The 27,124-nt window shown below is 47.0% G+C and overlaps 2 protein-coding genes across 2 annotated transcripts in view; both read left to right on the top strand.

Moving 5' to 3' along the window:
• LOC119445803 (calcium-transporting ATPase sarcoplasmic/endoplasmic reticulum type) overlaps nt 1-27,124 on the top strand; it is a 663,011-nt gene that overhangs the window by 435,652 nt on the left and 200,235 nt on the right. The window lies entirely within an intron of this gene.
• Nucleotides 25,641-27,002, top strand: LOC119444805 (innexin shaking-B). The gene has a single exon (XM_037709146.2). The coding sequence runs from the start codon at nt 25,771-25,773 to the stop codon at nt 26,860-26,862; it is 1,092 nt and encodes a 363-aa protein (XP_037565074.1). The 5' UTR covers nt 25,641-25,770; the 3' UTR covers nt 26,863-27,002.

Genomic DNA, 27,124 nt, shown 5'->3' with positions numbered 1-27,124 from the left:
ATATATTTGAACGCCACAAAGAGAAACAAAAGGGGGCTAGTGATTTTCTCCTGAAAATGACACCACGCCCACCCGCTTGAAGGGGAGTGAAAAAAGAAAGAGAAAAAGAACAATCAGATAAAATAGGTCCTTTAAAGAAAGGCAGAGGAAGGCCCTACACATCACACAGTCACACGAAGAGTGTGGGCATCACAGACGAGAGTCTCGTCCTCTGGTTGACAAGAATTCCAGCGCGGCTTTGTGAACCGCATATCGAGTTGAAGCATGGCCTTTCTGAAACAAGATATCACTAGGTGCAGCTCGAGCAAGATTACCTTGTTGCATCTTGTCACGGAGCAAGAAACCTTTAGGAGTGGAAACTCCGCCAGTTGCGGCGACCAGATAATGTCACAAGCCCGCGGAGCCACTATCATGCTGGCGGCACCTGGCGGCTGAGAAAGAAATTACCGCCCTCTTGGTTGCCAAGGCAACCGGTCACATGTGTTTCTCTCGTTCGCGGCCGCGCGCCTCACAACTTCTACTGAGGGCACTCACGCATCCCACCTGCATCCCACATTAGGCTAGCAATTTCCGAACAAGGGTGCACTGCACGTATCAGCGCTGTTAGTATTACGGCCCTCGAACATACACCGACAAGAACAGTTACTGTTTGACTTAAAGGCCCACAAAAACAACGCTACGGCGTGCACGCTGAAGCGAACGCCGAACGCCTGTGTCGTCTACTTTGAGCGCGGGAGACACGGGCGCCTCCGAAGAGAACGCGCCCGAGCGGCACCACCGATCCGCTGGGCTGCTGCTCTTTTTTTTTTTTTTTTCGCTGCTGCTTGCATGACGTGCCGCAAGGCGCCGCCACTGCATGCGCCCCCGTCGGCGCGTAATAATGTGACGTTATCTGGTCGCACGCGAGCGCCCGCGCTGACGGGAGTTTCTACTCCTAAATAATCTTCCTTCGTGCATCTTGTGCAGCAGCACACAGTGACAACTGTGGGATGTTGGCCATTCTAACACCTTCTTCTTCTTCTCCTTTCTGGGGCTTTACGTACCAAACCCAGTTCTGATTATGAAGCACGCCGTAGTGGAGGGCTCCGGATTAATTTTGACCACCTGGGGTTCTTTAACGTCAAGTGCGGAAGCGTTTCGCTGTGGTCGCCACAGGAACGGCACGAACGGCTCGGCGCACGACCTTGACGGTGAAGGCGATGTGCGACATTAACAAACCCAATGCGTAACTTGAGCTGTAGAGACTTACCTTTGGCAGGTCTCTACATTGGCGTAGGGTACAATCCCTTGGCGACACGTTCATCACGTGCTTGATTCACGACCTCCCCCCCCCCCCGTCTTTCTTTCTTTCTTTCTTTCTTTCTTTCTTTCTTCTTTCTTTCTTTCTTTCTTTCTTTACATACGATTTGGAGGGTTAGTTGATCTCGATTTCTGAAAATAATCGCAATTTCTTTGAAAACAGGAGCACTTTCAGCAATGGCCAGCAAGTTGTGCAGATCCTTAGGCTTTCACGTACCAAAGTGTAATGTTCCCTTAGGCGATCGTTGACGCATCTTCCGGATGCTCCCACATGCACTTAACCGCAAGGAACCACGTATACTACGCCAGAAACATTTATAAGAAATTTGGTGCAGCGTTGTACAGTGCAACGAGACAGTTCTTCGGTTTTGTTACCGCACAAGCATATAGACGCGAAAGATCATTTCTGGCGTTAAAAAAACACATCGATTAACCAACTATCCCGACCCGGCATCTTGTTACACTGGAAAGAGCACAGAGACACTTGCACAGAAAGCAAGCACGAAAAACGCTGCCGCGAGAAACTAAGACGTATAGACTGACAGATGTGCGATCTACAGAAATAAAAAGACAGAAAGAAAACAACAAAAAAAAAACACTCGGACCAAGAACATGCTCAAAGGCAAGGCATCAGACGACTGCCGAAGGGAAAAGCTCGAATCATCTTGAAAATACACCCCGGCTTATAGCTGTAAACAGGCACGGTGCGTGGCATTCTGCTCTTCTTATGTGATGGCTATCTAGACCAGCACCAGATCTCATGGATATGCCACAACGCCCCGTGGACGATCCTTTAAAGCGAAGCTCTAAAAGACTGCCGATGGAATGCTAGCTGTCGCACTTTACGCGCGCCATTTTTCGTACTTTTCGTATACTATATCACGGCACTTTTCGGATTGCGCGCCACAAAGCCAGTGGTTCCACAAGCGGTATGAAGGAACTAACTCAGCTCTCTAGGTGATTCGAAAATTGCCCAGTCATTGCGTAGGCTGCGAACGCCACGCGGAACACGCAGCTCGCAATCAGCGGGGGCTAATCACCAACAGCTTGTCAGTTCCAGACAGTTGCCGACTCATGTAATTTCGGAGGCCATAAATAGACAGAGCTATAGTTCCTTCGAATCACTTCTGGGACAAACGGCGATGCGCCACGCGGCACCTGCGGTTCCAAAAGTAAGAACCAAAAGTGGTCCCAAATGTAGGACGCGCGGCTCGGCTGCGGGAAGTGCAGAGCTCAAACCCCACCACCGGACGCCCACCGGTTTATGAGACGGGCACAAGCAGCGCCCCTACCAGATGTGTGGCATACCAGGAGCGCGTTGCTTGCGCGAGGTCGCAAGGATTGCTGTCTAAGGACTTAAACAAACAATGTCTGCCGGTATCATCTGAGCAGTTTCCAATCGATTGGGTATATCCTTGCTAAGCGTTGTTTCCCTTGAATTGGCCGAGCAGGAAGCGCGCTTTTACTTTTTTTCTTTCTTTTTTTTCACCGATGCAACTGGCAGCAGCGCTCGCCTGCCTACAAGCAGCAACGGCGAATGCTCGACGATTTCACCATTGCTGTGGTTTGACAGGAAGCGCGCAGGTACTTTTTTTTTTCTTTTTAAATGCGAAGCATTTCTTGCCGGCGGCTTCGTCCGTCCCTCCCGCGGCGTCCCACACCCCCACAGCGCATGTGCGTCCCCTCCCCCTTTATCTCCTACGCTCTCCCCCTTTCTCTCCTCTAGGAATCCTATAGACCGTTTTTTCATGGGCGCCGCCATTGCGTAGGTAGTAGCGCCATCTATGGGCAGTTGGCATGCTGGCTAGGGCGAACGCCCGTGTTGTATGCTGTGGTATAGGCTCGGCGGCAGTTTCTGGTGGATTTTTTCGCACTCGCGCGGTCTATTTAGCATGAAATGGCGTCTTCTACGTGGGGAATGGTCCTGTGAGGCGTAGTGGAGGAATTTAAGTGTGAAGTAATTAAGCGGTTGGAGTAACTGCTGGTGTTAGGGCGGACGCGTAGCACCCAGCGCGAGGTGCGTGCGTTTGTTTGAGCTTACAATCAGCCTCGGATATCAGTTATGTATTTCTGAAAATTCGTTTCACCAATTTTACCTTACTGCAGCATTCTCAGCACTGTAATTCTAAGCTCTGGTTTAACTGCAACGAGTATAGTTACGAAACATTTGACGATCCTAACAGCGTGGGTATACCGTTCTGCTGGAGAATAAGTCGTGCTGTTTTCTTTGACAAGCGCTCAAGATGTTATGTGTAGATACATTGGGCGACTGCCTTGTTTGCTGGGCAAGGTTTCCGCCTACAAATAAAATAGTTTGGTTAATAATAACCTCATACCGTACAGTTTGAATCGCACTTTTCGATTGGTCGAACGATCAGCTGCAGACTGTGCGAGCGCCCGAGCTGCACAGTCTGCAGCTCGGGCGTGTTATAGATCTGTTTGTTGCTGTGTTATATGCTGTTTGTGCTCTGTTTTATATCTGTTTGTGCTGTGTTTTATGCTGTGTTATAGATCTGTTTGTTCTATATGGCGTATGGTCCAAGTGGTCCAAGCATGCGGCACTTCCATGAGGAGTCTTATTGCGTCGTTATCCCATGTTCTGTTTTATTTTGCCGCGAAAGGAGGACATATGAACTCTTTTTTTTTTCAGTCTCCTAAGTTCAGTAATTTACGACGCCGTCACCCACGTTACGGAAATTCTGTACCTACAAATAGCTGTCGGATTCTCTTTATGCGATCCCCTTTGTATATTGTGCCTTAAAGGGCAAAAAAGACAATGCCGATCTAAGCACGAAGCAATTGTGGGTATCATGTTGGTTTGCCAACCGCAGTGCTCGCTGTTTTGAGCAAAGCCTTCGGCCTCTTGCAGGAGGCTAACGTAGACATAGTGATTTGAAGTCTACTAGACTTAAAATACATGAGAACGATGCCGGTGGCTGATGGAAATGTTTCACAACAACTTTTCGTCGAGTGAAAACTGATACATCCAACATAGTTCACAACACATACACACACCGCGGCTGATGATGCGCGTCGCATTTTTGCATATCCGAGAGAAATTTCCAGATACGTAGCTACTGCTGCGCCTAAAGGCTACACAGTGGTTGTCCGACGACCTCGTAAGAACTGACATCCCATAAATTGCACTCAGAACTAGCTAAAACACCTCCAAATCGTTCCGCAGCGCGCGACCGGCACCACATTCAAGCCGCGCCGCGCCGGCTCGCCCAAGCCAGAGAGGAGGAAAGGCTCGTCGCGCGCCCTTTCCTCCTCGCCCGATGAAAAGGTCTATACGGAGCGGCGCCCGCGTGCCACATTCCCACAGCGCATGCGCGTCCCCTCCTCCTCCTTTCCTACGTCCCCCCCTTTCTCTCCTCTAGGAATCCGGAGCGGCGCGCACTACAGGTGGTGCGACAGCTGCAAACTCCGCTGGGGGCGCCACAGTAGTTCCCAGGTATGAAAATGACGGAGCGCGCGCGCCTCATTCTCTCTCCTGTGCAGCGCCGCGATGAGCTCTCGGGCCGCTGCCGCGAAACCATCTCCCGCTCAAGCTAACCATCTCCCCGCTGCTTCGCATCCACACATGGTCCCGGGAGATGGAGTAATCTTTTTTCTTCAAATTTCTATATGGCGCCTTTCCGAGATGAGAAGATACCAACAACCGCGCGCCGGGCGGGGGACATCATTATCCATTATAATTGGAGTTTTCGAAGTGGTTGGAGAAAAACGATACACTGGAGTAATTGCAGAATGAGTTCTGAACATACAGGCGCCAGGAGGATGATACGTTTGCTATAATACAGTGGATAGAGGTTTCCATGGTTCAGATAAATCATTATGGATAGGATTTCTGGATGTTAAGGGAGCTTACGACAACGCAGACAGGGGATTGCTATGGCACATTCTCATGCACGGGGGTACAGATGACTGTTTCGTGTAACTGCTGAGGGAGATATATGGATAGGAACAACCGAGTGCAAATCGTATGCTAAGGCCGAAAATGCGCGGAACTAGTAGAAATTCACCGAATATAATGCCCTCTGTTTCCATTGTTTACGCTCTATGTTAAGGACATGAAAACACGACTGGAAAAGAGTACATTAAGTTTTGATTTATCTTACATCCGTATGCAGACGGCATAGTGCTAAATGCAGGTGACCTACAGAGTCTTACGAATACCTGTGGCAATGAAGCGACATATCTGGGCTTTAATTGTAGTACAGAGAAATTTGGAATTATGATCTTTGTTGAGGAAACGAGTAATGACGGCGTATCAGTTCTACAGCAAATCCCACATACGCATAGTCAAGCGATATTGGCGTATACCTAAACAAGATAATCTAAGAATGAAGCGGAAGCGGAATGCAGCATTAATGAAACAGAGCACTTGAGGTCTACAATAAATATCAGATGGTGCGATGAAATTGGAAAGGAGTAATGGTGCCAGTGTGGATCAGAGAACAAACGGGGACAGCCGATATTCTAGTTGACATTAAGTGGAAGAAATGGAGCTGGGCAGGCCATGTAATGCGTAGGATGGATAACCGGTGGACAATTAGAGTTGCAGAATGAATACCAAGAGAAGGGAAGCGCAGTCGAGGATGGCAGAAAACCAGGTGGAGTGATGAAGTTAGGAAATTTGCAGGCGCAAGTTGGAATACGCTAGCGCAAGACAGGGGTAATTGGATATCGCAGGGAGAGGCCTTCGTCCGGCAGTGGACATAAATATAGGCTGATGATGATGATGAATGGTGCCAGTGCTAACGTTCGCAAATGCCTAACTGCCACTGTCAACCTGACACCTTGTCGGGGTCGGAAGTTACCCATAGACTGGTTGGCCGGTTGACTTTGAGGATAGAATATGAATAAACTTTATTTGTCCAGCGGTTATGGCTGTTGGTGCCCGGGGTTGACTTTGAGGGCCCACGGTTATAACCGCAATTGAAGCAGCTCAAGGTGCATGACATGGGTTGTGCCTCTTTAGAAGTCAGAGAAGCGCAGAGCAAAACTAGTTTTGAAGAATGACTCAGAAACACGGATGAAAATAAACGAGCGGCTAAAGTACGCAAATATCTGCACATCAAAGGCGTGGTCACGGAATGTAGGAAGAGGTCAGGAAAGCGGGCAAGCGAGTACAGAGTAAATGGAAGTGTAAAACATTCCGCCAGAGCCCATATATCTCGATGAACGTAGACATCAATGCAATTAACATTGAAGCATTTCGCCCCCAAAAAGAGACGCGTTGTGTCTGACGCATGTTTGCAGCAGGGTTTCTCTCTCGCGCTTTTACCCTGGACTAGCGCGCCTCAATAGAAAGTTTTAGGTGAGGGGACACAATCCGCACCCAAGCGTTGCGGGACAAAAGGCGCACAAAAGAGCGTGAAAGGCCTACAACGGAGTTTGCGTCCCCCAACGCTTGGGTGCGGCGTGCGTCCCCTGACATAAAGCTTTCTATTGAGGCCCCCTAAAACTCTCTAACATCGCGTCTCTCCGTTGTGGCCGCGCTGGCATCGAGGCACCCTACCCTGGACATGCTGCGGCGAGAAGTCCGCGCGTGGTGCGTGTGTGAATATATATTACAAGGCAAGATTGTCTTGGCGACGTCGTAGTGAACGATAGTTCATGATCCGGAGGGGCTGTTCCAACATCAAATTGGGCGGCTGGATACCTTCATAAACGGTGAAGTATACGTGATATAAAGCACGTGTTGTAGGGTAAAAACCCAGAGCACGTGGAAGCATCCCAACTATGTAATAACCATACAACCCGGCTCCCTTTTCTCCGCTGACGTGGTGATCTCGGAACTGACAAAAGAGAGCATCTTCGAAGCCAGAAAAGACACGAAAGAGGTGAAGGTCGGCGAAGGTAGCAGTGGCGAAGGGCGTCGTAGGCGGCTGCTATAATAACGGTGGCAAAAAAAAAGAGAAAAAAAAAAGTGGCAGAATACAGGCATTCTGCAGCTGCACGTGACGCAGCACACTGATGATTTATTGCATTGAAGAGAAGAGAGAGGTGAATGCAGAAAGTGACAGTGCATGTCCAGCAGAAAGCCCAACGCTCATGCAGGCACGTGCGCCCGGACTCATTGCCATATAAAGTCGCCAGCAGTCGCACGTCTTCGTACGAAGTTTGCGGTAGATAATTAACGACTTCAGGCATTACAGCGAAGCTGTATGTGGCTAGGTTCTGTCCAAAAAGTGCGTCCTTTAACAGGGCATGTCTATAGAAAAAAGTCGCGTCGACAAAAGTGAACCCACAGTAGCCTGTTGCGCGCCGGCGGGTGCTCCGTGGCTCCGGAGTGGATGGCGGAATAATCAAACGTCATTGTGTACCCACCAATGTATGTGCCTCGTTTTCTTGTGACTTCGACATCGCTCTATAGCGACGTTATCAGCAGTTCTACTTTGGTCTTGCTGTGGCCAGGACGCGCGTAGTCCGTGCTGAAGAAGTAGCACGTGCATGGAAAAAGCGCCGGCGTGAGCAATAGCGTGAATTGCCGCGAAAGCGACGGGAAGCCACTAAAGCCGAACACATGTCATCCGAATGATCCGTAACGTCGGATAGCCGCTCTGTGACCGATGAAGAACGACAGCGTGCCCGTGAGGATCGCCTCTGCGAACAGACGCGGGAGTGGGCGCCAAAACATCAGAAACCAATTGCAGTATATCACAGTGACCACAAAACAGTGGTTACCATGGTGACAAAGTAAAGAGAAAATAAAAGACGATATAACAACGAAGTTATGTGTATGCGTCTTTATTCAATCACTATCAATGATGATGATGATAGCAATTGACCATATATAACTCAATACAGTTATCAACAAGTATAGCTTCGCTGCTCTTCCATCTCCACATAGTTGAAAGGCTCTGAAATTGTTAATGAATTGATGTTGAATAAGCAATTGTTTTCCTTTTTTCTTAGCACGCGCATAGCCTTCTCTGTTGTGAGCGATACAGTCCGGGGTCATTACGACCAAGTAACTTCTACAACGAAGAATTTTCGAAGTCACAAGCGCTTCGTGGTTAAGGCGTTTAACTGTACATAGATGAATCATACATAAATTACGAACAATTAAGCGCGCGCTGTGTCGCAGACGTCTCAGGGAAAGGCTGCATAACTGTTCACACATAACGTGCATGGAATACTGCACCTTGGACTCTAGTGTTTTCGCCCAGGGTCTTCAATTGACCTTTTTTTTTTCTTTTTTTTTTTTAGGCTTGGGTCCCACTTCGATTTTCTTACCTAAATGTATCTGAAACGCAAATGAACTCTCCCGAGGCAATGTTCGCCTGATTTGAATGGAACTTGTATCATTTGAACGACAACTGGCTTATCTTCTAGCAAATATAGAAATCAATTTGTTTTATGTAGGAGCAGATTGTTCTGACCAAAATTGTTCAAACTTGATGTTAACAAAATACAAAAAAGCACGAAGTTTGCAAATTCGTTGCTCCGTAGCACAGACAGATTTCGCAGTTCTGAAAACTGCATTTGTTCGAGCATCTCAAGCGGACAAATGTGATATGTCGATTGTTTCGGCTAACTCGTTCCTTACTTTAAAAAAAAAGAGGAAAAGGGGAAAAAAAGAAAACCTCGTGCGTTACGAGAATGCAATCAACTTAGTACGTTTCACTGTCCTGTTGAGCGACTGAAAGTATGGTTTACATTGGGCTTATGCAATTAAAAAATATATTTACTGCCTTTTAAGGTATTGCTTTAATCGCAAAATTTTGCTAATTGAGAAATATCTGAATAACTTCTTTTCTTGGGGATAGCCTGCTGTGGTTCCAAGTTTTCCGGGCTGCAAAAAAAAAAAAAAGGAAAGGAAAGGAGAAAAAAAAAAGAGCGCGTGAGAATTGAAAGAAGCAAGTTGCAATAGGCGCTAGCACGCAGTGACATTTGTGCCATCAAAACACGCTACCAATTTATGAGTTCAAAGCCACTGCATCGGGTGTTTTTGAAGATATCGGCAAACTCACATGCTTGTACACTGATTAGAACGTTAATTCTTGCCTATGAGTTGTAAAAAAAAAAAAAATCCTACGATAACATTCCGCACCTCGCTTGCACCACTTTTCTCACCTTGCTTCCTGCTAACACATAAACCATGATGACTTTTCACAGATCCCCCCACTTTTTATTTAAACCTCTGAATACCACATGCTTCTAGCACCTCGTGATGAAAGCAGTGGTGACCGGCAACTGCTCATGGCGTTTGTAGTAGAGTGGCTTTGTAGCTATCTTGCACGCGACGAAAATAATAATTCTGTCGTCGGTTGCAGCCCTGCTCTAAAGATACGGTGGACATCCTGCTGTGCCGTGACTAATCACAGCCACCCGCTTATTCCTGACACGTGTACACCTGTCACCATGCGTATGCCAGGCGTCCACGTGCGCAACCTATAGCTTGACCCCTTCCGAGGCCGTAAAATTGACCTGCCAAGGCCCATCAATCATCAACGTCGCTGAAGGAGCTGTTTCGTTTATCTCCTCGTTAACGTGTAAATCTTTCTTCCGTGACGATTGCTTTTTTTCTTTCTTTTTCTAAGAAAACGCCAATGCCTTTCTCCGCAAAGTTCGGAAATTCATATCTCGAAACTAGTGTCATCCTGAGAATTCGTTCCAAATGGATTAGCCTTGCGAACTCCACCGCTTGAATTTGCTAATTACAATGTGAGGGCCATAAGGCAATTAGTTAAAAACTTAATTAGTGATTTTTTGTTATTTATTCGATTATACATTAGAGTTTTTCGTGCCTTTTAATGTCCGCCTCTTCGAGCAGAGCAGCTCACGAACTATAATTGTGCTATCTGCCACAGGCAACCTTTAAAAAAATGTGAAAATGTTCGCTGAAACACCCTGTACATACGCTCTTCTAGGCTCCCCAAGAGGCAAGACGTGAGTCGAGGGAGTGCCTGAACAACACTTAGCAACGCGCTGAACACGGTTTAATTCGTGGATCTGGGGCTTCAAAGAGGTACGACTCAATGCTAACGCATTTATCATACACCGCCAAATCGCCACTCAACTTGCTTTAGCGATTCAGCGGCGCAAGACAATAGGCGTTTCCTCTGAATCCCCCACACTTCTACTGTGGAAAGCCAAGTTGACCTGCACTTGATTTTGTGTCTGAAATGGCGCAATGGCCAGTTATGGCCAAAAGCACCATGAATAAGCCGCGTGACGCCGCCATCATCTGAGAAAGTTGCGAATTTCCACGTTATTTTTACAAACGGGGTTGGATTGTCACAGTGCCGCATATCGCAAAAAGTGTAAGTCTACAACCATGCGAGGCTGTTTTCTGTCAAACTAAATTTGTCTCTCTAATTGAAGTCACACTTCCTCTTCTACCCCCCCCCCCTCCCTCTTCTTGTGAATGCGTGAGCACCCCCCCCCCCCCCCCCGCACACACACACCTCTTCACACGAAGAAAGAATCTATTGTTGCTATACCAAACTCTTCACTACAGTAAAACTCTGCCCGACTTGACGAGTTGACAGCTCTCAGGGAGGTTGAAGGTGTTGAATGGGAATTCCACTTAGTTCTAGAGAAGCGTGGCGAAATGGGCTTGTTGGCTCAACTTGAATGGCAGTGTTGAGCGCTTAGTAATGACGAGGACAAAAAGGAAGCACAGGGCGTATCTCCCTTTTTTTGTCCTCGTCTTTACTATGCGCTCAGATATAGTGCCACGTGGTATCGAATGTTTTCGGGCAGGTAAATCTCCTCCTGTCCTCTACCGTCATTCCTGCAGCCCCGAGAAAATGATAAATTACCTGTCAAACCCCTCCCCAAACGCAAAAGAGAAACCCCTGAAGAGAGATAAACTCCACTGACAATCAAGACGTCCATCTCACGGCAGGAAACAAAGGCTGAGACACGGGGATACGTGGGGAAAGGTCATTGCACTGTACCCCACAAGAAAATGCCACAGGCACTGTCGTGACGTCAATCCTGCCACGTGCACAGTGGGGCAAGAAGCGCGGATCGGAGCAGTCGGCATTTGGACGCCAGTTGAAGCCGACGATCCCGTGCAGCTTCCGACCGCTAAAAGACTCGACGACCACGATGTCGCCCGCGAACCTCTTGCGCCGCAAATCGGTAAGCACGTGCTGTCATTTTTTTTTCTTTTTGCGTTTGCTTGCCGTGAATATGTGAAACTATCATGTTCGCCTTTGTTCTGTCTGCGTTACGTTGTTTTCAGGATACCTTATCAATCTTGGTGGACACACGTCTGCTTGTGCGGTAACTTGTATGACGTATGCTTGGTTTTGGTTAATTACCAAAGAAGCAAACATTCGCTACATACTATCGCCTTATGTGGCGTAATTTTTTTTTTGTCCTGTGTTTGTGATAACTGGCAGAGAATGAAAGTGTATGAAATTCGTCGGCGATGCCGTATGCACTATTAGTCCACGTGTAATCCACCAATGTGTGGACAGCGCGCCGCAACGACCACCATCAGTCCCTTTCCGCCTTAATCATTATTTCTTCAACTATACTTCACGCTTAAACTAATTCCTCCAACGGCATATAGATAACACGCAACCGGACAGGCCATAATAACGCATCCTCCTCGGTTCGACGAAAGGAAGCAAGATGGCGAATAGGGCTATAGATGGTTGAAATGCATCAGGTTTACTCCTGAAGCCTTAGCAGAGCCGACAACTATCGTTGTGTTCTTGTCGTTCGCTTTAAGAAATACGCCGCAAGCTGCGTGTTATTCTACAACCGCTTGCGCCGCACGTCCCGAGCTCTTTGCCCGCGGCGACACGTACGCCAACAAGTGCCGGTGCCCTCCGATATTAGCAGCCAGAGATTGCCGCCATATTGTGTCCAACGGCATGCGTTAGCTGCAACTGATTTGTGTGTACAAGAGCGCCACGATACAGTTCAAATTTATATATATATATATATATATATATATATATATATATATATAGGCGAGACCCTCTACGTGAATAGAAAGTCTCTGCAATTTTAAAAAACACGAATGAAAGCAATGGAGCGCGTTAAGTAGAATGGGCCGCACTTTTCGCAGCCGTAGGCGTCAGGGAATTCTGGAAACACCTGCGTCATTCCAAAAATGTTAGCCAGAGAGTCAATGAATTTCGGGACACATTTTACACGTGCCTGCAATGTGCAGTACCTGTTTTCATTTTTTTTTTTTTTGATAAGGCTTTTTTACAAAACCACGAGTGTCGCTGTTGCGTATTTTCACGGGAATTTGTGGAAAGTGCTGAAATGACCTACATAAGAAATTGCTGTGTCCAAGCAGCTAAATAACATTTACTACTTAAGATTATAATTTTTAACTTTGCGATATATGGCAATATTAAAGATTATGGGGTAACACGTGCCAAAACCAGCATCTGATTATGAGGCACGCCGTAGTGGGGGACTCCAGATTAACTTGGACCACCTGGAGTTCTTTAACGTACACCTATAAATCAAGTACACGAGTGTTTTCTGCATTTCGCCCGCATCGAGAGTGCAGCCGCCGTATATGGCGATATAGAAGTCGAGCGATATTCTAATGGGAGTGGATATTCGCCTGGCAGCCGGCCGAACGGTGCGAGCCGCAGCTGGCCGGCAGTGTCTCCCATTGGCTTGCTACGGTCACGTGATTAGTGCCGGCACGCTGCACGGGGAAACGTGTTTCCCTGCGGGTCCATTCGAACTGCGGACGCATTTAAGAACGACGGAAAACCACGTTAACTACGCCTGGTTACGTCAACCGCAAACACCGTGAAGATGGCATCGTCTGAAGACGGACGATTTCGTGCAGGCGCGACCACCGCAGGCTTGATCGTCTGCAAATGGTGGCGAATGGGGCAGCTCCCTATCCTCAGGACGACTGTTCGGCTATGCACACCATTCCCTTTTCAGATGAGCATCCATAGAGAAAGCCTATGTGAGGCGTCAACCGTCGATAGAGACCCTTGCCGAAGCTAGCAGGGGTGTCTCAACACCGCCATGGCTAGTTAGCATTCGAATTTACCACACACACCTGCAGTGTATTCATGCCAAATTTATAACTGTGGGCTGATTCATGGCAGCTTTTATCGTCGCTCCTGTTGCTGTTTGACAAATTGGACTGAATAGAATGATTCACTGAACTATAAGAACAGTTGGTCAACAAGGCTGCCTTTCTAAACTTTATATAATAAAACGTCACCGCGTATGCACCGAATAGCGTGATGTTGCCAACAAACTGCTTGGTTAATTCTTCATAATGCTACCTTTGTGTTTTCAAGAAAGCTCGCTTTGTAATGTGCAGTGCAATGACAGAAACTTGTTATGTTGACAGTGCAAGGGCGTGAAAATTGTTTCACAATTATGATGAAAAGCATGTACATTATTCTCAAGCTATATTCGCTTCAGGCGCTATTCGAGACTGTCTCAAAAACTATACTATTCGCATGGCCCGAAGCATCACATAAATGTAGTTTCGCGTCCACATAGTAGCAAAGTGTGTGAGATCTTGTTCGTGTTCCCTTGTGCCACTTTCCCCACCCTACTTTTGAAAGCGAGCTCTTCCGGTTGTACGCTCTTCCGCCTTTTTCACGGCCCGACGGCGCATGCGCCCTGCCCTGGCGGATTAGTCGCGAAACGTTTGGATGGATGGATGAGGCTGAACCCTTTAAATCGGGCGGTGGCATACGCCACCTAGCCATGACTATGAACATATTTTGTACTTTGGGGTGGGTGAAATTTCACCCCTGCCTTGATTTTATCCACCAATCAGATAACCTCCGTTTGGTTATTTCTACCCGCTTAAAGTATATTTTGCCTTCACTGTCCCTAAACCGCAATGATTTGCACTGTAGGGTTAAGCCCTTTACAGAAAAGTATGAGGTGTTCAGCCATTTCCTCTTCTCCACACGCACAGCACAACGTGTGCTATACCTTGGTACTTGACTCGGTACATCTTAGTCCGCAATACTCCCGTCCTGGCTTCAAACAACAAAGAGCTTCCCCTAGAATTATCATAGATATTTTCTTTGGCAATTTCTTGCTTGAAAGTTCTGTATGTTCCCAGTGCTGATTTCGTCTGCATCCCTGTTTTCCACAGACCCCTTTCTGTTTCCTTAACCTTTTTCTTAGCCGTTGTTTCCTAGTTTACACCCCTCCTGCAATCCAAATATTTGATTGACAGTTGTCTGGTCAGCTTCCTCCATTTTGTATTAACATTCCTCATGTACAAATAACTGAAAACTCTCCTTGCCCACCGCTTTTCTGCCATTTCTCTCAATCGCTCCTCAAATTCTATCTTGCTGCTGGCTTCCCTGCCCTCGAATGACGTCCATCCCATGTCACCCTGTACCCCTGATTTGGTGTATTTCCGTGTGCTCCCAGAGCCAGTCTACCTACCCCTCGCTGCTTAACTTCCAACCTTGCTCGAACCTCTGATCTCATGCACAGGACCGCGTTGCCGAAAGTCAAACTAGGGACCATCACCCCTTTCCAAATCCCTCTCACCACTTCATACCTATTGTAATTCCACAGTGCCCTATTTTTCATCACAGCTGCATTTCTGCTACCTTTAGCCGTTACATATTTTTCAAGTTCCGTTAGGTACTCAGCCCCATTGTTTATCCACACTCCAAGATATTTGTACTTATCCACCACCTCCAGCGTAACGTCCTGTATCCTATGCTCGCTGCCCGGATTATCATTAAAAATCATGACTGCCGATTTTTCTTTACTAAACTTCAAACCTAAGCTATCTCCCTCTTTACCACAGATGTCCATTAATCTCTGCAAGTCTTCCTTGCTGTCAGCCATAAGTACAATGTCATCTGCATACATCAGTCCTGGTAATGACTGTTTAATCCATTCTCCTTGCTTGAAATAGGAAAGGTTGAAGCCAAGTCCGCTCCTCTCTAATTTTTTCTATAATCCTTGTAAATAGAGCATGAACAACAGATGTGACAGAGGGCAGCCTTGCCTAAGCCCCTGCTGTATCTCTATAGGTCCAGATACCTTGTTTTCCCATTTTATAAGCACCTTGTTACTTTTCTAGATATCTTTTAAAGGATTTCTTACTCCATCTTCCACATCTAGAGTGCCCAGTATGTCCCACAAATCCTTTTGGATTACACTGTCATAGGCTCTCTTGATATCCAGAAATGCAAGCGATAGGGGCCTGTGTTCCTTTTCTGCTATTTCAATACACTTTGTCAATGAGAACAAATTATCTTCTAACCTTCTTTGTTTCCGGAACCCATTTTGTAGTTCCCCCAGCACCTCCTCGCTCTCCACCCATGCCTGCAGTCTGTCCTTTATAATCTGCATCACCACCCTGTAAACCACTGACGTCACTGTTATGGGATGGTAGTTGTTTATGTCGGCTTTGTCCCCCTTTCCCTTATATATCATGCTCATCCTGCTCAGTCTCCACCCGTCGGGGGCTTTACCATCCATTATCGTTTTGCTCACTGCCTCTCTTAATGCTTTCTTAGATTTTGGGCCCAATGTCTTTATCAACATAATTGGGATGCCATCAGGACCTGTCGACGTGCTACTAGGAACCCTCTTCTCTGCCCTTTCCCACTCGCTTTGTGCCAGTGGAGCCACTGCACTAACTAGTCTATCCTCACCTGATTGAGCAGATGCTATGTTTCGTTCTTTAAATTTTTCTGTCATCATTGTTCTTATATGTTCCATTGCCTCACCTCCCTCTGGCCGAACACCTTGAGCTGTAACTATAAACCTCTGCTCTAGGCTAGTCTTATTACTCAAGGAGTTGAGATGTTTCCAAAATTTCTTCGCTGCTTTTCTATCCTTTTTGTTTACTTCTGACAACCATTGGCTCCCCTTTCTTCTCATCTTCTCATTGATCAAATGGGATGCTTCCCTTCCGTTTTGGAAGGATCGCGCGCGCGGCCGTGCGGCCCCATCTCGGAGAAACGTCCCCCGAAAAAAAAAAAAAAAAAAGCGCTCGGACGCGCGCTACTGCCAACTCTTGCCGCGCGTTGAAACTCCACTGGTAGCTCGACGTCGGTGCGGTACTGAAAGCGTGCGTAGCGTAAGACTGGTTTTGGTACTGCGAGGGGCTTTCTTGTCGACGGCACCGATAAAATCGCCGTGCCTATACTATCGCTCGACTGAAACCCGCGCGATATGCCGTCGAACCCATAACGCGATAGCCGCAACGCCTTCGTTGGTATATATAAATAATCGCGCTCAAAGTGAGTCAATACATGCCTACGAAGTTGAAAGGTTGAAATGCGCAAGGCTTCGACCCTCTCAAGCCGTGCACATGAAGTTTGAGCCACTGTTGATCCTGTTCAGCGAAGGTTAGGCCTGGCGCCGTCGAGTTCGTGCACCCGCAACCTGCGGACCCGTGCTGAAACGTAAGCAAGTTAGGACGAAGGAAACTGCTTTTATAGTTCAGTTCTGGTCTTAGCGATTTGAAATAAACTACTCTTCGCTTCGCACGGCGCGTACACAATAAGCTGCAAGCGGCGACACAGCGCTGTGCCCAACGGCTGTGCCAACACCTGTACGTCACCGTTCCCGTAGGCTGACGCTCGTATTCGCAACGTAGATGGGTTGGTTTGTACGTGTTGGTATGCTCATGCATTTGTTAATTCTTGAGATGTACTGTTTATATCTGCGTCAAGCACGAAACAAGAGACGGTACATTCGGTACAGCAGCATAATCAGCCGCCTCGCTCAGTTATATACCAACAGTGTCAGCGATGGCCTCCGCGTTCTTGCGGGAGAACAACACGGCCTTTAAATGAGCGCTTATGTGAGCACATTTTCTCTAATAATGCTTTATGACACGCGCAAACTAAGTATGATGAAGTTAAAGAAAAGCGAGAATCAGTAATAAATTAACAGCCCAATATTTGTAACTGGATCACAGTCGCCGTTGAGTATCTCAGGCGCTCATACTGACTCGTCTCACGGTGGCTGTAGATGTCGATGTAAACAAGCACACCGCTTTGCTAAATCCGACGCGGAAGGCTGTGCGCTCGAAAACTTTTTATTTATGCAAAATGTCTAAAGAATGTGCAAAAAGAATTGAACGAAAAGCGAGGTGCAAGTGCAGGAGTCAGCGACAACAAACTCCAAAGCAGCCGCGCCGGCAGACGGAACTCCGCGTACCTTTATAGGCCAAACTATATATATATATATATATATATATATATATATATATATATATATATATATATATATATATATATATATATAGTTGGTGAGTGCTACATGGCTTCCAGGAATGACATGCTGCCCCGCAGAAGCCAATGATAATTATTCGCGATCCACGAAATGCCCAACCGATGCGCACTCCACAAGGGCGCAGGTTCACAAATCAACCGCCGAAAGCCCCGGCACCCTTCCAAAACGTTTCCGGCTGCGTGCGGCAGAGGGCAGCACAGAAAAATGAAAAAGGCAGAGGTGTGATTCTGGGCAGTTCCCGGCTGCCAAAGTTGGTAGCAAACGCCGTGCTCTACAAGGAATCACGACTTACTTCCCTAGAAATGAGATGTAAAATACTGACTGTTCAAACATTCATAAGGCTTTATGAATCACCAATAAAAAGATCCAAGTCGATATTTATTAGTCAACCCGCTTTATTTTTTGGAGTCTCGTGGCCTCGGTTTCACAGGCCACAGGTGAATAAAACAGAATCGTTATTAAGTCCGTTAAATCACGGTAAGCAGTATCCAAAATTCATTGGTTATTACTTATGATAACATATACCCCAACCATGCGAAGCAACTTCCCTGGCATATTTTTAACGGCTTACTCCAAGATCACTTGGACAAGCTCCAAACAAACATAATTATAGCTACAGATGCTTCGCAGAGTGAGGAAAAGGCGGGGGTTGGAATTTTTCATCTGCATTAGATTGGTATTTTTCTGTTCGACTCCCCGACTATACTCCAATATTCCTAGCGGAATTCCTAGCTGTTGTCTTAGCTTTGCGTAAGCTACAGCCTCCCACAACAACCGCGGTAGTATTAACAGACTTTCTATCCTTGTGCACCTCACTTACTGCTCCTGGCGAGTCGCATATAGTAAAAAATTTGCACTCATTGGTTCCAAGTCATTTGCGGAATTTGCGATTAGTATGGGTACCTGGTCACAAAGGCATATTTATTAATGAAGCGACAGATAGCCTGGCAAAGGCTTCTATTACAGGCCCTGTGTGTTCCCTTCTTCCAACGACGGGTTTCATAACGTCTGCCAGGTTTAGAAGATACACCCTTATGGCATCAAAATCAGATCTAACATCATCCACCGAACTGCACCACTTACAATTCCCTTGGAGCAGGAACTTTTGCAAATCCAGACAAGCAGAAGTGGCATTAACAAGACTGCGATGTCGAGTCCCCCGCCTAAATTTCTACATGCACCGATCTGGTCTGGCGATCTCCCCTTTGTGCCATTTCTGTAACGAATTCGAAACGATCGACCATTAATTGCTGGACTGCCGGCGTTTCTCCTCCCTAAGAAAAATAACATTGCAAATTGCAATGCTACAGCTCGGCCTGCCATTGAACTCTCCGGAACTGCTGTCTTTCGGAGCTTCTGTGCTTGGAGACTCACACAGTAATGTATGCATCGCCATAGAGAATTTCATTGTTGAATCAAACTGGTTCCATTGTTAATCATATTAATCCATTTATCATTACCTTATTGCCTCTTGTACTAGTATGCTTACTTTTTATATATTTATTGTCCACTGAATCATATTAGAATTTATTCGCTTTATTATATTTTCCAAAATTAGACATTTGCTAAATTTATTCACTTAGCACGTATATAAAATCTGCCCGACTCTTGGCCGATCCCCGTGAGTGGGTATGCGCCAAAGATAAGGTCATCATCATCATCAGTTCCCACCCTAGCAAATGTCAGCATGCTCTACTTGCATCATGCCCAGCTCATCATGCTTATATTACGTGGAAGGGGGAGGGGGGTCATGGTAAGTGCAACGTGCGACAAAATTTTTCACGTTCGTTGTCCAGTTAGAAGTGTTGCAAATAATGACTGAGCCGTCGTTTTTTCCGCCCTATTTTCATGCATCATAAGAGGTATACCTATTTGGTTTCAGCATTGTCATCGGTGAACTAATGCACTTTGTTTATATTTGTCGAAAACAAAGGGCGCGTTATGGGCAATATGTAGGTAAACTTCAAAGACATGGGACTGAATGTGACATTCGCAGTAAATTACGCATGTACGCGATCCAGAGCTTTGTAAATGTGTCTTACGAACAAAGCAGAATTTATTCCGCTGCCATTGGATGAATGTGAACTCTACCGATATCAAATCTAGCGAAAATTGAGTCAGGGGAGGTAGAAGGAAGGGCGGAATGACGTCATGGTAAAGGTTGTGACGAAGTAACATGCATGTTGATGAATTACTGGCTTTGGTGCACCAAAGGCACCACTTGGCCATTGCGCCGGGCGAAAACACGACGCCGGTGTCCTTGCTCTTAGACGAACATGCCGAAGACGCTCAATATAGTCAATCATGATAACATATAAATTCACTATAACAATATTCACTATAGCAAACCCACCATAGTCACAGATTCTGTGGCTGGGAAAGGCTCCGAATTCTTTAAGTATGCTATATAAGTGCAGGAAATTGAAACTTTTATTGCAACAGTTCGAAAGAAACAGCGTCGCTGAAAATGGGGGTTGTAATTCTTCAAGGTCGCAGACATCTGCTCTTTTCTACTTTCGAATATTGCACGTGATTTATGTTGTTTGTACTTCGTTGTGTATAACCTCTACAATAATATTACCTAAACTAGCGATACATTTATGTTGTAGACCTGAACAACAAGTAAAATTCTTCGTATAATTATTAAAATTGTTGGTAGCAAGTGAGCATTTTTTTATGAGCGTTGTGCAGCTGCTACCGGGCAGGATCATGAAGCGCTGTCAGGCACTCATGGCCATTTGTCCCTGCATCCTCTTCAGATTTTATATAGTTGTAAGAAATAAATGCAAATCCAAATAACTTTGTGGGCCCCCATGGTCGACCATGTGATTCATAAGTAGGTTAAATATAAAAATAACTGACCGATGCATTTCAAGGCTCTTTCACTTATTGTAATAGTAATTCGCAATATATATATACATACAGGGTGTCCCAGCTATCACGCAGCACGATTTAAAAAAAGAGGAACGGCGTTACGCGAAGCAAACCTAGTGCGTATTGTTTCCAGTACAGTGGAGTAGCCGCCAGTAATTTTTTAGTTACTGAGATTTAATTAGCTAATTGCAATTAATTATCTTACTCGAGAAGTACTGCCATAATTATCAAAGTGTCAATGAGAAAATTGTAGGGCAAAATGAAAACCCCCCGATACAGCTTTCTGTTGCTCAATACGTGCTACATAAAAGTGTTTTTCCGAGCGTGAAAGAAGCCCGCGAATACACGCAAAGTGCGTCGAGCGACCAGTCGCGCGGCAATTCTGAGTGTATTCGCGGGCTTCTTTCACGCTCGGAAAAACACTTTTATGTAGCACGTATTGAGCAACAGAAAGCTGTATCGGGGGGTTTTCATTTTGCCCTACAATTTTCTCATTGACACTTTGATAATTATGGCAGTACTTCTCGAGTAAGATAATTAATTGCAATTAGCTAATTAAATCTCAGTAACTAAAAAATTACTGGCGGCTACTCCACTGTACTGGAAACAATACGCACTAGGTTTGCTTCGCGTAACGCCGTTACTCTTTTTTTAAATCGTGCTGCGTGATAGCTGGGACACCCTGTATGTATATATAACAGCTTTAGTCTGGAACGTCGAAATAAGTTTACACTCCTTTAAAAGTGAACCTATGCGCATATATACAGGGTGTTTCAGCGAACACTTTCATAATTTATTTAAGGTTGCCTGTGGCAGAGAGCCCAATTCTGGTTCATGAGCGGGCCTACTCGAAGAGGCGGACATTGCTTGCACAAGAAATTGAAATGCATAATCGAATGATTAACAAAAATTCACTGATTAGGTTTTTAACTAATTACCTGATGGTCCATATTGCAATTTACAAATTGTAGCCGTGGAGTTCGCAAGGCGGATCCACTTGAAATTAATTCTCAGGTTGACATCAGTTTCGAGATATTAATTCCCAAACTTTGCGGAAAAATACATTGACGTTCCAGTTAAGTTTGTGCTTCAATGCAGAAAGCGACGTTTTGTTAAGAAACTACCTTGAACGCCAATGCATTTCTCCGCAAAGTTCGGGAATTAAATCGCAGATGTCTATTCCGGTGGCCGAGATGCCGTCTACCACCTGTCCCCTGTTTACAACGGTTGCCGTGGAGCGGTTGTGCAGGGGTCTGGCGGCATCTACAAAGAAGGCACCTGCGTGATCCGAATACTTGTCGTAAAACAGACAGAGAGACAATCGCTTAACATTGCGGATGATAATGGTGTTGATGGTAATTTGGGTAACGCTAAGTCAATTGCCAATAATAGACAGTTTTAGTTTAGCGTTAGCGTAATAGCGGGGTTACGGGAAATAGCGTTACCGTTCCGCAAACGAACTTTGCAGAAAGAGAGTTTTAGTATAGCGTGATAGCGTAGTTTACGTGCGGGACGCTATTCCATTACGCTTTGAATTTCGCATGCACAGGGCACCTAATTCTATGTGTGTGTGCGTCCGGAAAGTGCGATAGGCAGCGCAATGGAAGCCAGGAGCGCGTTGTATTTTTACTTCACATGTCCGTCGATCTGCAACGAAACAGACAAGCAGTACAAGCTGTCTACCATAGCCTCCGAAATCTTCCCATCTCAGAGGCCATATGCCGTCGTCGCGCCTATCTCCCGACTTTAGCGACAGATGGCGCTCGCATCTCTGAAAAAATAGGGTTCCTCGATGCGTGCGCCCCCCTCCGCCGCCGTGGAGGGTGGAGTCATTCTGTGAAGGGGTGAATGCCGCCTTTCGACCGGCGGTCGCCATTGCGCTCCCCACGCATCGTCGCGGCTGGTTGAGTGAGACACGTGTGCGGCGTCTTCTAGGGCAAAATGCCCAGGTGTTGCGTACCACAGTGCACAAACCATTCGCGAAATGGCTGGAAGATGTTCCGAAAGATCCGAAGAGGCGACTCCTGTGGCTGGTAAAGATCAGGCGCGACAAGTGCACCCACGGACCGTTCCTGTTTGTGCAGCGTATACGTTATTGCCTTTGTGTGTTTGGGGAGTTGAAGCTGTGTGACACTGGCACTTTTGATCGCGATCGAGCCTTATCCGGGTCGAATTTCTCGATCGTCATCAGCTCCCTTGCCCAAGCTGCAGAAGGAACCCGATCATGGTTGAGAAATCAGATCCCGATCGGGCTTAATCGTAATCACCAGTGCACCGTGTGTAATAGTTCATTTGCACGCTATTTCCCGTAGCGTTTGTCCGTCTTGTAGTCTTGATATCTGGCATGTAAACGTGCCTGTTTAACTCGTTCGTTTCTGGATAGCACAAAATGCGCTGTTCTTAAACGCTTGTTGTGCATGAGCTGCAAGTGCGTAAAGATCTGCGCCTACGTTGTGCGCTTTTAAATGCGAAGCATTTCTTAGCGCACTTCGGCGACATTGAGCATATCTATTTATCCATCTATCTATCTATCTATCTATCTATCTGTCTATCTATCTATCTATCTATCTATCTATCTATCTAGCCGCCTACGACTTTGGGCTCTCCTGGCCGTTTCGTTAACGGGAGTATACGAAAATTGGTATGCCACAACATGACTGCATGACGAACATAAATGACAGGTCATAACATGAAAATCAAAGCATGAGTGGCATGATTTACGTACGTGGCACGGTCTTGGTGCTTCCCTGGCCGTTTCGTTAATGGGATGAATACGAAAATTGGTATGCCACAAGATGACTGCATGACGAACATAAATGACAGGTTATAACATGAAAATCAAAGCGTGAATGTCATGAGCGGCATGATTTGCGTGCCACGGTCTTGGTACTCTTGCGGACGTTTCACTAACTTGATATATACCAAAATTGGTATGACGAGACAACAATGTCTGACGACCATGGGTGACACGTTCTAATAACATGAAAATCGTGACATGCATGTCGCGCCAGCTCGAAGCCACGAGAATCAGTGGGAGTGGAAGCAAGACATGCGCTGCAGTTAATTTGCAGTGAGTTGTAGCGCTTGTTCTTGAAAAAATTCTCAACCAAACAAACAATCTACGACATGAGAAATCGCTATGTATTGAATGCATTTTGTTTCCTCTACGTTGAGAAGCCGTGTGGCCGCTTTATTTTAAAGATATCGATGACCGGCTCCTTTATAACAGTTACCGGTTTACGCTATATTGCTGCGGAAAACATGCTCAACAAGGTTTCATAGTCAATGCCTGCATGAGAGCCATGATTTAATGCCACAAAAGCCATATGTAGAGCACCAAATCATCTGACATGTATTCAACAATTTTTACCAATCTGCACATTTACAGGACGGTAAACGAAATAAAAAAAATTCAGAATACCCTGCGTTGCAGTATGCAGTCAATAAATGGGGTAGCTGATGACTGATTCGAAAACACGAATGTTTTTTTAGAATTTTGTTGAAGGCACAAAACACACACAACGAAATGCGAAGAGAATCGCGCGCGCGCGCGTGTGTGTGTGTGTGTGTGTTTCGCACGTTTAACCAATATATAGCCCAGCAAGACGCTATCTTAAGGTGTTTACGCAGCTGGCGTGTATGGTAGCCTTCCGCTGCCAGCGAGACCGGCTGCAAATTCCGCTCTAAAAATAAAGATTACAGAACGTAAATCGGAGACCTTCACGCTGCCGATGCGAAAACTTTGTGTTCTCGTCATATCGTTAAAGTACCACACGTTTTACATAACGAAGTCTACGTGCAGCTGCGCAAAGTACCGCTTGCTGCCTATCCTGGCTATAGGCTGCCTGCGGAGAGGGCATCATAATGGCGGACGCCGTAGCAGACGACGCGGTTGTCTCCACCCTCCACGGCGGCGGAGGGGGGCGCACCCATCGAGGAACCCTATGAAAAAATTTCTCTCGTTAGGCTTAGGCGCGTTCGAAACGAGAAGCGATCTCGAAAATTCCTCAAGATTAGCCATAACACTCTCTCGGCGAAGCGGCATGAGACTAAGCAAAAGCCGTTTACGCAGTCATTTGCTACGAACGAAGTGAATTCTACAAAAACAACGCCAAATTCAGTTCGAAGCGGGCGACCGCGACTGCCGCCATGTTTTACGTACACTACGTACACCACGCTAACACGGTAACGTTAACTCTGAGAAATAGCGTGCGCACGGTAAACGGTATGGGTCGGTTAGCGTTCTGCGCATGCGCACTTCGATCCCGCTATTCCGGTACGCCCGCTATTCCGGTAACCACGCTAAACTAAAACTGTCTAATTCCGCCTGAAAGATAGGCGGGATATCAGGTAGCCGAATGGAAAAGGACCAATATGGTGGCACAATGCCCACACATGCCTTCTCTTCACAGACGGAAGCATCAGTTGCTATCACGGTCTTTGTACCCAGGTGTGTAACGTGGTCTTCCAAAATACTATTCAGATACTGATAGGGCAATCATTGTTTGGAAAAATATTATCAATTTCAATATTAGGGACTGGAGAAGAGGAATTTAGTAAGACCGCCTCGCATAGGTGAGCATTTAATGGGTCCAATGGTTTTTGTACCAAAAACAACTTGAGGGCAACGTGAGCGATACCATTGATGGTTAAAAAATGAGGCCGAATCAATAATGAAAACATATTGTGACCTCATCTGTGGCGCTGCATATATCTTTAGGAAAGTGTGTGTTGTTAGGACATGAACTCGCATGATAAGAGAAGGCGAGCGTGCTTCTTGATATGTCATTAGCGACGAATTTAGGAAGCCCAAGACATAAACGTAATGCTTCTCGTTCTAGCAGAGACCGAATTTTGCATGCAGGTCCGCCAGAAAACAAAACGCCGCCAAACTCTATTATCTGGCGAACATACATGCAGTAGATCATAAACAGCTCATGCCGACGTAATCCTGATCAATCGCTGCTAAGTCTACGCAGCATTACTACTGCCCGTGCTCTGTTTGAGGTCAAATGCTCTATATGCGGACTCGAATTAAGCTTGTCGGTATACATTACACCCAAATATTTAAGGACATTCACCTGCGGGATACTCTCTTGTCGATAAATATTCGAAATGTGCATAGGAACACTTTGAGGGAAATATCTGGATAAACTATTCAGAACTTTATCTTCTCCCTTTGACCGCTGGCTTCTCGGTTAATACCGCCTAGTGGGTCAGCGCCATGGTATGAGGAGCGAACGATGGTCACGCGCCGTTCAACCATAGCCGCCGCCGCGTTGGCTCGCGCAGGGATTCGCGATGCAGCGTTTCGAATACACCTAATCCGCCCATCAGGTCAACAGCAATAAGCTCGTCAAGCAGTTCGCAAGGCGTCGCGTCTCGGCAAAAAAGGCCGGCACCATGCTGCACCTTCTGGGCAGCCTGAGCAAGCTCTTCAAGCTGCGCAAGGTGCACATCGACGGCAACGTGTTCCGCCTGCACACCGGCGTCACGGTGGCCTTCCTCATGTGCTTCAGCGTCCTGCTCACCGCCAAGGAGTACGTGGGCACGCCCATCGACTGCCACTGCCCGACGCTGCCCAAGAGCGTCGTGGACTCCTTCTGCTGGGTCGAGTCCACCTTCAGCCTGCGCCGGCTCTTCAACGCCTCGTACAACGGCAGCGTCGTCTACCCGGGCGTGGGTCACGGCGGCGGCGAGCGCAAGTACCACACTTACTACCAGTGGGTCTGCTTCCTCATGTTCGCGCAGGCGCTGTGCTTCTACGCGCCGCGATGGCTCTGGAAGGCCTGGGAAGGCGGCAAGGTCCCCGCCATAGTGGCTGCGTTAGACATACGCTCGGCGGTGACGCAGGACAGGGCCGAGCTGAGATCGCAGATGGTCGACTTCCTAGTCGTGAACATGAACCGCAACCGCTGCTACCTGGTCAAGTATCTCCTGTGCGAGCTGCTCGGCGTCGCCAACGTCATTGCTCAGGCGCTGCTCACCGACTACGTTCTGGGCGGAGGATTCCTGACCTATGGCTGGGACCTCGTGCGCTGGCACCGCGGCGAAGGCCGCGAGTTCGTGAGTCCCGCCGTGATGGCGTTCCCGCGGATCGCCATGTGCACCTTCCTCAAGTACGGCCAGTCGGGAACGATCGAGAATCGCGAGGCCATCTGCGTTCTGCCGCTCAACATCCTCAACGAGAAGCTGTTCGCCTTCCTCTGGTTCTGGTACGGGTTGCTTCTGTTCACCGGCTCCCTGACGGTGATCTACCGGTTCCTGCTGCTGCTGAGCGCGCCCCTCCGGCGTCGCCTGCTCGCCTGGCGATACCCGGACAGCAAGCGCATCGCGGCCGTCGTGTCGACCCTGTCGGCGGGCGACGTCTTCCTGCTCAGCCTCGTCGGGCAGAACGTAGACTCTCTCGTTTTCAGCCAGCTGGTCGCGGAACTGTCACGACGACTGGTCAAGGCGCCGCCAGTGGCCGTGCCGTCGGCACCGCCGGCGCTGTAAAATTTGGCGCGTCCAAAGACAACGTGCGGCTGCTTTCTCGCACAAATTCTTCCTGCCTCCGTGCTTTCTCGGGCTGCGGCACCTTTCTTTCCCTCTTTTTTTTTTAATTTTATTTTTGAGAGCTTGATATAAATTTATACTTCCATGGCGAGCTCTCTCGTTGACAGCTGACATCGGTGGGTTCACTGGCGTAGGATACATTGATGTCGCTACGTTGAGCGACCCTCCTCCTTAGAGAAGGTTCACAGCCTCCCAAGCGTGG

The sequence above is a fragment of the Dermacentor silvarum genome, chromosome 3, assembly GCF_013339745.2.
Source record: "Dermacentor silvarum isolate Dsil-2018 chromosome 3, BIME_Dsil_1.4, whole genome shotgun sequence".
In the NCBI taxonomy this organism is placed as follows: domain Eukaryota; kingdom Metazoa; phylum Arthropoda; class Arachnida; order Ixodida; family Ixodidae; genus Dermacentor; species Dermacentor silvarum.
Note: the sequence above shows the minus strand (reverse complement) of the source record. Positions and strands in the feature narration are given on the sequence as shown.